Raw genomic sequence first — 13,555 nt, 5'->3', positions numbered from 1 at the left:
CATGATCCAGCGTCCCTGAAGCCTGTCCTGAGGAGAGTTGGCATTGACACAGCAGTCACATAGTAGCAGAGTGATTTTGATGGGTTTCCCAGCAGGGATGCATGCCTTAGGAATGAGACACATTGATAGGTCCTCCCCCTGGGGGCTTATGTAATATGGCTCCCTAAATCCCCTAAATACACTAAGCGCGGGATACACCAGCTGCAAGCCCGGCCCCTCTTTGCAGCCTTGTAACTAAATTACAGAAAAGGGGATCAAACAAAGTCTTTAGAGAGCTTGGCTCCCATTAAGAAGATAGGAGACTTAGAGGTATATGTATTAGCTGACAATATGGGGGAAAAGCTGTATCAGGGTAGGAGGTTTCAGCCCCAAAAAACAGTGCAGTCGGCATGAAAAAAAGAAACCTACAGGACAAAGCCGCCAGCTCTGAAACTTTCCTAGCTGTGCACACAACTGTGTTCGCTAGAAGCAGGTTGTCAGTTGCCCATGTATGCAGCTCAATCCCCCCAATCCCAGCTGAGCAGATCGTTCGTCTTTCAGATCGTTTGTAATAAAGCTCAGTGTGTACAAGCAACCTAGTTTGTCAGGGAGTTCAAGGGAAATTGCTCTTCTTTCACATTGTTCATCTTTCAAGTGTTCTAATGTGCATGGGTCTTAAGCCTATTTTCCGTTTTCCTGACTTTCATGAGAAGTGGGGGTCTGTCATATGAAGGTCTAGCTCCTCGCTTTGCCTGAGGAACGAAAGGTGCAAAATGTAGCTCCGTTAGATCTCAGTGATTTACAGGGTCCCCGACAGTGCTGGAAGCACAAAGATCCCAGTCACTACTTGCAGCATTAGGTCAGTGAAAATAAAGAAAAATAAAACAAGTTGAGAAAGGAACAGCTACAAATGCAGCCATGAAAGAGAGCCTAGATCTGCCAAGCACTACGAAAACTGATGTCGCCAGCTTGCTACGAGGGATATAGAGGGGTATAACAAATATATGTTCAGTACATACATTCCTCGGTTATAAGCACAATAAAGCTTAGAAAATATGATTATCCATTAAGGAAAAAATAAAAGAAAAGAGACTGTTTAAGAGACACTAAGTACCATATAAAAATTAAAAAGTGGTACAAGGGGAACTTGTGTGCAGGAGAGAAATCTGGATATCCTTACTGTGATGGTGGTTCATCTTTCATGTCTAGAATGATGGCCTCTCCTTTGGTGAAACTCTCTCCTTCATAATACAGACAACCATCTTCACAGCGAGCACTGAAGTGTTGCTTCTCAACTTTTATACCTGAACAGGGCAAATGATCTAATCAAAAGGAGACAAATTCTAAGAAACAGCAATATGGTGGATAGACATATCCAGTGTGAGGCACACTAAGCTCAGAATGATTTCCCCCTTCCCCAAAAGCTCACCCTCTGATTTCCGTTTCTGCGGAGAAACTGCTGCTTTTGCCTGCAGTAATCAGAAAACATACTTTATAAATAAATACTACATAGCAGTACCCATTTTAAGGTTTTAAAAACCCAAACGACAAGTAAATTCAATTAAAAAGTAACACCAGTCACACAAATTTCCTTATATATGTAAATAATAAGAATTTACTTACCGATAATTCTATTTCTCGTAGTCCGTAGTGGATGCTGGGAACTCCGTAAGGACCATGGGGGATTAGCGGCTCCGCAGGAGACTGGGCACAACTAAAGAAAGCTTTAGGACTACCTGGTGTGCACTGGCTCCTCCCCCTATGACCCTCCTCCAAGCCTCAGTTAGGATACTGTGCCCGGACGAGCGTACACAATAAGGAAGGATTTCGAATCCCGGGTAAGACTCATACCAGCCACACCAATCACACCGTACAACTTGTGATATGAAACCCAGTTAACAGCATGATAATAGAGGAGCCTCTGAATAGATGGCTCACAACAATAACCCGTTTAGTTAACAATAACTATGTACAAGTATTGCAGACAATCCGCACTTGGGATGGGCGCCCAGCATCCACTACGGACTACGAGAAATAGATTTATCGGTAAGTAAAATCTTATTTTCTCTGACGTCCTAGTGGATGCTGGGACTCCGTCAGGACCATGGGGATTATACCAAAGCTCCCAAACGGGCGGGAGAGTGCGGATGACTCTGCAGCACCGAATGAGAGAACTCCAGGTCCTTTTTAGCCAGGGTATCAAATTTGTAGAATTTTACAAACGTGTTCTCCCCTGACCACGTAGCTGCTCGGCAGAGTTGTAATGCCGAGACCCCTCGGGCAGCCGCCCAAGATGAGCCCACCTTCCTTGTGGAGTGGGCCTTGACAGATTTAGGCTGTGGAAGGCCTGCCACAGAATGTGCCAGTTGAATTGTGCTACAAATCCAACGAGCAATCGTCTGCTTAGAAGCAGGAGCACCCAGCTTGTTGGGTGCATATAGTATAAACAGCGAGTCAGATTTTCTGACTCCAGCCGTCCTTGAAATATATATTTTCAATGCTCTGACAACGTCCAGCAACTTGGAATCCTCCAAATCGCTAGTAGCCGCAGGCACCACAATAGGCTGGTTCAGGTGAAACGCTGATACCACCTTAGGCAGAAAATGAGGACGCGTCCTCAATTCTGCCCTGTCCGAATGGAAAATCAGATATGGGCTTTTATACGATAAAGCTGCCAATTCTGACACTCTCCTGGCTGAAGCCAGAGCCAGTAGCATGGTTACTTTCCATGTAAGATATTTCAAATCTACCGATTTGAGTGGCTCAAACCAATGGGATTTGAGAAAATCCAAAACTACATTGAGATCCCACGGTGCCACTGGGGGCACAACCGGGGGCTGTATATGTAGTACTCCTTTTACAAAAGTCTGAACTTCAGGAACTGAAGCCAATTCTTTCTGGAAGAAAATCGACAGGGCCGAAATTTGAACCTTAATGGACCCTAATTTGAGGCCCATAGATAATCCTGTTTGCAGGAAATGTAGGAATCGACCCAGTTGAAATTCCTCTGTCGGGCCCTTCCTGGCCTCACACCATGCAACATATTTTCTCCAAATGCGGTGATAATGTTGTGCAGTCACCTCCTTCCTGGCTTTGACCAGGGTAGGGATGACCTCTTCCGGAATGCCTTTTTCCCTTAGGATCCCAGCCGCGGTAAGTCTTGGAATAGACACGGTCCCTGCTGAAGTAGATCCCTTCTTAGAGGTAGAGGCCACGGATCTTCCGTGAGCATCTCCTGAAGTTCCGGGTACCAAGTCCTTCTTGGCCAGTCCGGAGCCACTAGTATCGTTCTTACTCCCCTTTGCCGTATAATTCTCAGTACCTTGGGTATGAGAGGCAGAGGAGGGAACACATACACTGACTGGTACACCCATGGTGTTACCAGAGCGTCCACAGCTATTGCCTGAGGGTCTCTTGACCTGGCGCAATACCTGTCCAGTTTTTTGTTGAGGCGGGACGCCATCATGTCCACCATTGGTCTTTCCCAATGGACCACAATCATGTGGAAGACTTCTGGATGAAGTACCCACTCTCTTGGGTGAAGATCGTGTCTGCTGAGGAAGTCTGCTTCCCAGTTGTCCACTCCCGGAATGAACACTGCTGACAGTGCTATCACATGATTTTCCGCCCAGCGAAGAATCCTTGCAGCTTCTGCCATTGCCCTCCTGCTTCTTGTGCCGCCCTGTCTGTTTATGTGGGCGACTGCCGTGATGTTGTCCGACTGGATCAACACCGGCTGACCCTGAAGCAGAGGTTTTGCCAGGCTTAGAGCATTGTAAATTGCTCTTAGCTCCAGTATATTTATGTGAAGAGACGTTTCCAGGTTTGACCACACGCCCTGGAAGTTTCTTCCTTGTGTGACCGCTCCCCAGCCTCTCAGGCTGGCATCCGTGGTCACTAGGACCCAGTTCTGTATGCCGAATCTGCGGCCCTCTAACAGATGAGCACTCTGCAACCACCATAGCAGAGAGACCCTTGTCCTTGTCGACAATTTTATCCGCTGATGCATCTGCAGATGCGATCCGGACCATTTGTCTAGCAGATCCCACTGAAAAATTTGTGCATGGAATCTGCCGAATGGAATCGCTTCGTAAGAAGCCACCATTTTTCCCAGGACTCTTGTGCATTGATGCACAGACACTGTCCCTGGTTTTAGGAGGTTCCTGACTAGTTCGGATAACTCCCTGGCTTTCTCCTCCGGAAGAAATACCTTTTTCTGAACAGTGTCCAGAATCATCCCTAGGAACAGCAGACGTGTCGTCGGGATCAGTTGGGATTTTGGAAAATTCAGAATCCACCCGTGCTGTTGGAGCACTACTTGAGTTAGTGCTACTCCGACCTCCAGCTGTTCTCTGGATCTTGCCCTTATCAGGAGATCGTCCAAGTAAGGGATAATTAATACGCCTTCTCTTCGAAGAAGAATCATCATTTCGGCCATTACCTTGGTAAAGACCCTGGGTGCCGTGGACAATCCAAACGGCAGCGTCTGAAACTGATAATGACAGTTTTGTACCACGAACCTGAGGTACCCTTGGTGTGAAGGGCAAATTGGGACGTGAAGGTAAGCATCCTTGATGTCCAAGGACACCATAAAATCCCCCTCTTCCAGATTCGCTATCACTGCTCTGAGTGACTCCATCTTGAACTTGAACTTTTGTATGTACAGGTTCAGAGATTTCAGATTTAGAATAGGTCTTACCGAGCCGTCCGGCTTCGGTACCACAAATAGCGTGGAGTAATACCCCTTTCCCTGTTGTAGAAGGGGTACCTTGACTATCACCTGCTGAGAATACAGCTTGTGAATGGCTTCCAATACCGTCGCCCTGTCGGAGGGAGACGTTGGCAAAGCAGACTTTAGGAACCGGCGAGGGGGAGACTTCTCGAATTCCAACCTGTAACCCTGAGATACTACCTGCAGGATCCAGGGGTCCACCTGTGAGTGAGCCCACTGTGCGCTGAAATTCTTGAGGCGACCCCCCACCGCCCCTGAGTCCGCTTGTAAGGTTCCAGCGTCATGCTGAGGCCTTTGCAGAAGCCGGGGAGGACTTCTGCTCCTGGGAAGGGGCTGCTTGGTGCAGTCTCTTACCCTTTCCTTTGCCTCGGGGCAAATATGAATGTCCTTTTGCTCGCTTGTTCTTATAGGAACGAAAGGACTGCGGCTGAAAAGACTGCGGCTTTTTCTGCTGGGAGGGGACTTGAGGTAAAAAGGTGGACTTCCCGGCTGTTGCCGTGGCTACCAAATCCGATAGACCGACCCCAAATAATTCCTCTCCTTTATACGGCAATACTTCCATATGCCGTTTGGAATCCGCATCGCCTGACCACTGTCGTGTCCATAGACTTCTTCTGGCAGATATGGACATCGCACTTACTCTTGATGCCAGAGTGCAGATATCTCTCTGTGCATCTCGCATATAAAGGAACGCATCCTTTAATTGCTCTATAGTCAATAAAATACTGTCCCTATCCAGGGTATCAATATTTTCAGTCAGGGAATCCGACCAAGCCACCCCAGCACTGCACATCCAGGCTGAGGCGATTGCTGGTCGCAGTATAACACCAGTATGTGTGTATATACTTCTTAGAGTATTTTCCAGCCTCCTATCAGCTGGATCCTTGAGGGCGGCCGTATCAGGAGACGGTAACGCCACTTGTTTTGATAAACGTGTGAGCGCCTTGTCCACCCTAGGGAGTGTTTTCCAGCGCGCCCTAACCTCTGGCGGGAAAGGGTATAATGCCAATAACTTCTTTGAAATTAGCAGTTTTTTATCAGGGGTAACCCACGCTTCATCACACACGTCATTCAATTCCTCTGATTCAGGAAAAACTACAGGTAGTTTTTTCAGACCCCACATAATACCCCTTTTTGTGGTACTTGCAGTATCAGAGATATGCAAAACCTCCTTCATTGCCGTGATCATATAACGTGTGGCCCTACTGGAAAATACGTTTGTTTCTTCACCGTCGACACTAGATTCGGTGTCCGTGTCTGGGTCTGTGTCGACCGACTGAGGCAAAGGGCGTTTTACAGCCCCTGACGGTGTTTGAGACGCCTGTACAGGTACTAATTGGTTTGTCGGCCGTCTCATGTCGTCAACCGACTTTTGCAGCGTGCTGACATTATCACGTAATTCCATAAACAAAGCCATCCATTCCGGTGTCGACTCCCTAGGGGGTGACATCACCATTACCGGCAATTGCTCCGCCTCCACACCAACATCGTCCTCATACATGTCGACACACACGTACCGACACACAGCAGACACACAGGGAATGCTCTGATAGAAGACAGGACCCCACTAGCCCTTTGGGGAGACAGAGGGAGAGTTTGCCAGCACACACCAAAGCGCTATAATTATATAGGGACAACCTTATATAAGTGTTGTTTCCTTATAGCTGCTTAAATATATATATAATATCGCCAAAAAATGCCCCCCCTCTCTGTTTTTTACCCTGTTTCTGTAGTGCAGTGCAGGGGAGAGCCTGGGAGCCTTCCTAGCAGCGGAGCTGTGTAGGAAAATGGCGCTGTGTGCTGAGGAGATAGGCCCCGCCCCCTATTTCGGCGGGCTCTTCTCCCGGTTTTTCTGAGACCTGGCAGGGGTGAAATACATCCATATAGCCTCAGGGACTATATGTGATGTATTCTTTTTAGCCAGAAAGGTAATCTCATTGCTGCCCAGGGCACCCCCCCCAGCGCCCTCAGTGACCGCTGGTGTGAAGTGTGCCTGAGCGCAATGGCGCACAGCTGCAGTGCTGTGCGCTACCTCATGAAGACTGAAAAGCCTTCAGCCGCCGTTTCTGGACCTCTTCTTACTTCGGCATCTGCAAGGGGGTCGGCGGCGCGGCTCCGGTGACCCATCCAGGCTGTACCTGTGATCGTCCCTCTGGAGCTAGTGTCCAGTAGCCTAAGAAGCAAATCCATCCTGCACGCAGGTGAGTTCACTTCTTCTCCCCTAGGTCCCTCGTTGCAGTGAGCCTGTTGCCAGCAGGACTCACTGAAAATAATAAAACTATCAAAACTTTTTACTCTAAGCAGCTCTTTATGAGAGCCACCTAGATTGCACCCTGCTCGGACGGGCACAAAAACCTAACTGAGGCTTGGAGGAGGGTCATAGGGGGAGGAGCCAGTACACACCACCTAGTGGTCAAACTTTTAAATTTTGTGCCCTGTCTCCTGCGGAGCCGCTATTCCCCATGGTCCTGACGGAGTCCCAGCATCCACTAGGACGTCAGAGAAATAGAATTATCGTTAAGTAAATTCTTATTTTCTCTGACGTCCTAGTGGATGCTGGGAACTCCGTAAGGACCATGGGGATTATACCAAAGCTCCCAAACGGGCGGGAGAGTGCGGATGACTCTGCAGCACCGAATGAGAGAACTCCAGGTCCTCCTCAGCCAGGGTATCAATTTTGTAGAATTTTGCAAACGTGTTTGCCCCTGACCAAGTAGCAGCTCGGCAAAGTTGTAAAGCCGAGACCCCTCGGGCAGCCGCCCAAGATGAGCCCCCCTTCCACGTGGGGTGGGCTTTAACAGATTTAAGCTGCGGTAATCCCACCGCAGAATGCGCCAGCTGAATAGTGCTACACATCCAGCGCGCAATAGACTGCTTAGAAGCAGGAGCACCCAGCTTGTTGGGTGCATACAGGATAAACAGCGAGTCAGACTTTCTGACTCCAGCCGTCCTGGAAACAAATTTTCAGGGCCCTGACTACGTCCAGCAACTTGGAATCCTCCAAGTCCCTAGTAGCCACAGGCACCACAATAGGTTGGTTCAAGTGAAAAGCTGAGACCACCTTCGGGAGAAACTGAGGACGAGTCCTCAATTCTGCCCTATCCATATGGAAAATCAGATAAGGGCTTTTACAAGACAAAGCCGCCAATTCTGAAACTCGCCTGGCCGAAGCCAGGGCCAACAGTATGACCACTTTCCACGTGAGATATTTTAAATCCACAGTCTTAAGTGGTTCGAACCAATGTGATTTCAGGGTTTCCAAAACCACATTGAGATCCCAAGGTGCCACTGGGGGCACAAAAGGAGGCTGAACATGCAGAACTCCTTTGACAAAAGTCTGAACTACAGGCAGTGAAGCCCGTTCTTTCTGGAAGAAAATCGACAGAGCCGAAATCTGGACCTTGATGGACCCCAATTTGAGGCCCAACGTCACTCCTGCTTGCAGGAATTGTAGGAATCGACCCAGTTGACATTCCTCCGTCGGGGCCTTCTTGGCCTCCTACCACGCAACATATTTTCGCCCAATGCGGTGATAACGTTTTGCGGTGACATCCTTCCTGGCTTTGAGCAGGTAGGGATGACTTCATCCGGAATGCCCATTAGGATCCGGTGTTCAACCGCCATGCCGTCCAACGTAGCCGCGGTAAGTCTTGGAACAGACAGGATCCCTGCTGCAGCAGGTCTTGTCTGAGCGGCAGAGGCCAAGGGTCCTCTGTAAGCATCTCTTGAAGTTCCGGGTACCAAGCTCTTCTTGGCCAGTCCGGAACCACGAGTATGGTTTTCACTCCTCGCCTTCTTATTATTCTCAGTACCTTGGGTATGAGAGGTAGAGGAGGAAACACATAAACCGACTGGTACACCCATGGTGTCACTAGAGCGTCCACCGCTATCGCCTGAGGGTCTCTTGACCGGGCGCAATATCTTTCAACTTCTTGTTGAGGCGGGACGCCATCATGTCTACCTGTGGTTTTTCCCACCGGTTGACCAGCATTTGGAAGACTTCTGGATGAAGTCCCCATTCTCTCGGGTGGAGGTCGTGCCTGCTGAGGAAGTCTGCTTCCCAGTTGTCCACTCCCGGAATGAACACTGCCGTCAGTGCTAACACATGATTCTTTGCCCATTGGAGAATCCTTGTGGCTTCTGCCATCGCCATCCTGCTTCTCGTGCCGCCCTGTCTGTGTACATGGGCAACCGCCGTGATGTTGTCTGAATGGATCAGTACCGGCTGGTTCCGAAGCAGGGGCTTTGCTTGACTTAGGACATTGTAAAAGGCCCTTAGCTCCAGAATATTAATGTGAAGCGAAATTTCCTTGGAAATTTCTTCTCTGTGTGACTGCACCCCAGCCCCGAAGGCTGGCATCCGTGGTCACCAGGACCCAGTCCTGTATTCCGAATCTGCGGCCCTCTAGTAGTTGAGCCCTCTGCAGCCACCACAGCAGCGACACCCTGTTTCTTGCTGACAGGGTTATCCGCTGTTGTATCTGTAGATGGGACCCGGACCATTTGTCCCACAGGTCCCACTGGAACGTCCTTGCGTGGAACCTTCCGAATGGAATTATGCTTCGTACGAAGCTACCATTTTTCCCAGGACTCGTGTGCATTGATGTGCCGACACCTGTCCTGGTTTTAGGATGTCTCTGACTAGAGATGACAACTCCTCGGCTTTTTCCACTGGAAGAAACACTCTTTTCTGGTCTGTGTCCAGAATCATTCCCAGGAACAGAAGACGTGTCTTCGGGACCAGCTGTGACTTTGGAATATTGAAAACCCAGCCGTGCTGTTGTAGCACTTCCCGAGAAAGTGCTACCCCCACTACCAACTGTTCTTTGGACCTCGCCTTTATCAGGAGATCGTCCAAGTACGGGATAATAAAAACTTCCTTCTTGTGAAGGAGTATCATCATTTCGGTCATTACCCTGGTAAAGACCTTCGGTGCCGTGGACAACTCCAACGGCAGCGTCTGGAACTGATAGTGACAGTCCTGTACCACACATCTGAGGTACTCCTGGTGAGGGGGGTAAATGGGGACATGCAGGTACGCATCCTTGATGTCCAGGGAGACCCTGTAATCCCCCTCGTCCAGGCTCGTAATAACCGCCCTGAGCGATTCCATCTTGAACTTGAATCTTCTGATATAAAAAATTGAAGCCTTTTAATTTTAAGATGGGTCTCACCGAACCGTTCTGTTTCGGTACCACGACCATTTTGGTACAGTAACCCCTTCCTTGCTGAAGGAGGGGCACCTTGACAATCACTTGTTGTGATTATAGTGTTGAATAGCCACCAACACCGCCTCCCTGGCAGAGGTAGGTGCCGGTAAGGCAGATTTTATGAAACGTCGGGAGGGCGAACATCTCGAACTCCAGCCTGTACCCCTGAGAAACTACTTGAAAGACCCAGGGATCCATGTGAGAGAGCCCACTGGGCGCTGAAATTTCTGAGACGGGCCCCCACCGTACCCGGGTCCGCCTAAACAGCCCCAGCGTCATGCTGTGGGCTTACCGGACGCAGGGAGGACTTCTGCTCGAGAACTAGCTGTGTGCTGCAGCTTTTTTTCCTCTACCTTTGCCGCTCGGCAGAAAGGATGAGCCTCTAGCCCTCTTGCTTTTCTGGGGCCGAAAGGACTGTACTTCGGTCAGGCACAAAAATCTAACTGAGGCTTGGAGGAGGGTCATGGGGGGAGGAGCCAGTGCACACCAGGTAGTCCTAAAGCTTTCTTTAGTTGTGCCTAGTCTCCTGCGGAGCCGCTAATCCCCCATGGTCCTTACGGAGTTCCCAGCATCCACTAGGACGTCAGAGAAATATATTTTAATAACCACCTTTTACAAATGTGGTACCTGTCTCTAGAGACTATGAATCAGACTCCCCCAGAATACCGCCAAATTACAGAGAAAAGAAACCACTTTTTAGTTACCTTCTTAATAGCTGTCCAGTCTTCTAAGATATCCAAATCCCGCAACATGTACACAATATATGGACCTAAAGTCTATGTTAAGGAAAACTTCCTAGAAATATAGTAGCAGAGTTCTGGAAGTTTGAATGATTATGAAGTGATGTAAAATAATACAAAATGGTAGAGCATTGCACACCTGCATTAGTGAGAAGTTTTATAGTGTGCCCTCAACTTCACAGCATACACGTAACTATATATCCATTTGAGAAAAATGTCTGAGATACACAGTATCATATATATAAAAAAAAAAAAAACATAAAAAAAAACAGCCGCTAGTGAGTTTAGGTTGCAGTTTAATAACTAGTTCATCAGCGCAAAGACAAACAGGTATATGTAATACATGTAATAGGGTCAGATTTTGCCGGAGGTGCAGGATGCCAGCCGATCTCGGGCGTTTGTTTAAAGTGGTAATCATTTACAACGCAAAACCATGCCATCTAAACGATCTCTGCTTTAAATAAATGTCCAAGATCGGCCGGATCCCGCACCTCCGGCAAACTCTGACCCTATTACATATGTCCCATAATGTCTGCCTCCACTGTGTATATGCAATATACAGTTTATACACACATGCTGGAGTATAGATGTATTTAGATGAACAGGTTGTATTTATCATCGGTTGCATATCTGCATGTATAGTTTTAAAGTAGAAAAATAAAATAATCAGGCGCAACAGGTTTAAAACTATAATCCAATGATTTCTTATTCGTATATAGTATAGTAAATGAACAATTCTGATCTGCTCAAACACAAACAAAAATGTGAGTACTAAGAACCACCTCCCGAAGAGCACAATGACCACAACATTCTAATAAATAAATAAATATATATATATATATAGAGATATTTATAGAGATATATATATATATAGATACACGCAACACTTCTCAGCCTGCTCCTTTACCCTCCACTGGGTGTTGCGACCCTTTTGCACACTGCAGCGCAAATGAGGCGGCACTCGGAGACTTACATGCAGGCAAAGATGTGTATTAGGTGTTAAAATTTCGGGGACATACTCCCCTTCTTCAGAACAACTTACAAGTGCACAACGTGACAAATAAAGGGGTAAGTTATGTTATTTATTTGTCACGTTGTGCACTGTATTCTTGTTACAATGTACTACAAAGTATCTTTATTCTAACACATAGACAGGACTTTATAGCAAGTTATTTGCAGTTTTGACTGCTTGATTCACAATGTATTCTACAGTATCATAGCAATCATTCTGCTCAGCAGCTGATGTTTCATCCTAGATTGGTTTCCGATAACATCTGATCGGAAAATATAGCAATATCCATGTCAACCTGGGCCAATGGGTACAGAGCAATACGGGTAGCCAGCACACCAGTTTTAAATGCAATAAAATTTTGTTGTTAATGATTGAGAAATATCTTTGTTGCGGATACCCAATACTGCTACATTTAATACTGCTGGAATTAGCGTAATGAAATACTATTATGATCAGTGTGACTCTAATGTCTATTGAGATGGAAAACTTTTTCTGACCCAGGGGTTCATCTGAGCCTTTGTGTTTAGATTATCTGCCATAATGCTATTGTTCTATATGCTGCATATATTATTGATAGATCCGACTACCTCATTTGTGTAATGCTTTCGTGCCCAGCTATTTTATTGATGGTATGTTTGTGATATATGTTCTTTTTTGTACCAAATGTTTTGTGATGTAAATAAATCATTAGTCTGCCACCCTGCCAGTGGATCAGAGTGGATGTGGATTCCTGATTCAATTCGGTTCTCGGCGTCCGGACTGCTCCGCTGGCTTGGTAGGCAGAATAATGATGTCCGCTAACCATCCTGCTCTGTAGGAGTGCGTCACTTTCTGTGATGCGCTGATCGGCTCCGATGTTGTCACCGCTATCCTGTTGGTTTAGTTGCATTGGTAACTGCCGCGTCACTTTCCGGTGATGCGGCAGCGATCACCTGACCAAGCCCTGATGCGGAAGTTACCGTGAGTAAGACGCCGGACGACGTGTGGGTTGACACAGGGGCTTGACACACGTGGCTGACAGGTATGGGTTGTTGTGGAAGTCCTTATATGGTATGTTTATTGATTGCAGGCAGGGTCAATAATTGGAGTGATGCTCTAACTGGATGCCTATAGATAGATACATGTATATATTTTAGTTTGGTTGGCATGGTTAGTTATACAGTCCTGGAGGAAGGTGGTTGTTCCCACCGAAACAGTATCGTTGACTGATTGATGAAATGCTGATGCCATGCTTATGATAGGGGTGAATATGAATACCCTGGTAACGGACTGCTAATAATGACTTGTTGTGCTACTATGCCTAAACTTTGTTGAACTGGATTAATTTTTTTTATTGCATTCAAAACAGGTGTGCTGGCTACATGTGTTGCTCTGTACCCAGTGGCCCAGGTTGACATGGATATTGCTATTTGATACTTTAGCCGGCACCCTCATTGTTCATTGGAAAATCGTGTGCGGATCTTAAAAACGCTAGAATATATATATATATATATATATATATATATATATATACACACACATACACACATATATACACATACATACACACATATATACATACATACATACACTGCTCAAAAAAATAAAGGGAACACTAAAATAACACATCCTAGATCTGAATGTATGAAATATTCTTATTAAATACTTTGTTCTTTACATAGTTGAATGTGCTGGCAACAAAATAACACAAAAATTATCAATGGAAATCAAATTTATTAACCCATGGAGGTCTGAATTTGGAGTCACTCTCAAAATTAAAGTGGAAAAACACACTACAGGCTGATCCAACTTTGATGTAATTGTCCTTAAAACAAGTCAAAATGAGGCTCAGTAGTGTCTGTTTGTGGCCTCCACGTGCCTGTATGACCTCCCTACAACCCAC

At 46.8% G+C, this 13,555-nt stretch overlaps 1 protein-coding gene across 6 annotated transcripts in view; it reads right to left on the bottom strand.

Moving 5' to 3' along the window:
* BRMS1 (BRMS1 transcriptional repressor and anoikis regulator) overlaps positions 1–13,555 on the bottom strand; it is a 139,545-nt gene that overhangs the window by 2,365 nt on the left and 123,625 nt on the right. For 4 of the 6 annotated variants that reach the window (XM_063945107.1, XM_063945111.1, XM_063945109.1 and 1 more), the window contains exons 8-10: positions 10,626–10,690; positions 1,409–1,448; positions 1,160–1,301 (exon numbers count right to left, since the gene is read on the bottom strand). In XM_063945107.1, coding sequence (XP_063801177.1) covers positions 1,160–1,301; positions 1,409–1,448; positions 10,626–10,690 — 247 coding nt within the window. The remainder of the gene's footprint in view (positions 1–1,159; positions 1,302–1,408; positions 1,449–10,625; positions 10,691–13,555) is intronic. The other 2 variants (XM_063945108.1, XM_063945112.1) reach the window with 1 other exon arrangement.

This window comes from Pseudophryne corroboree, chromosome 11 (assembly GCF_028390025.1).
Source record: "Pseudophryne corroboree isolate aPseCor3 chromosome 11, aPseCor3.hap2, whole genome shotgun sequence".
Taxonomy (NCBI): Eukaryota; Metazoa; Chordata; class Amphibia; order Anura; family Myobatrachidae; genus Pseudophryne; species Pseudophryne corroboree.
This window is presented reverse-complemented; position numbering and strand designations above follow the sequence as displayed.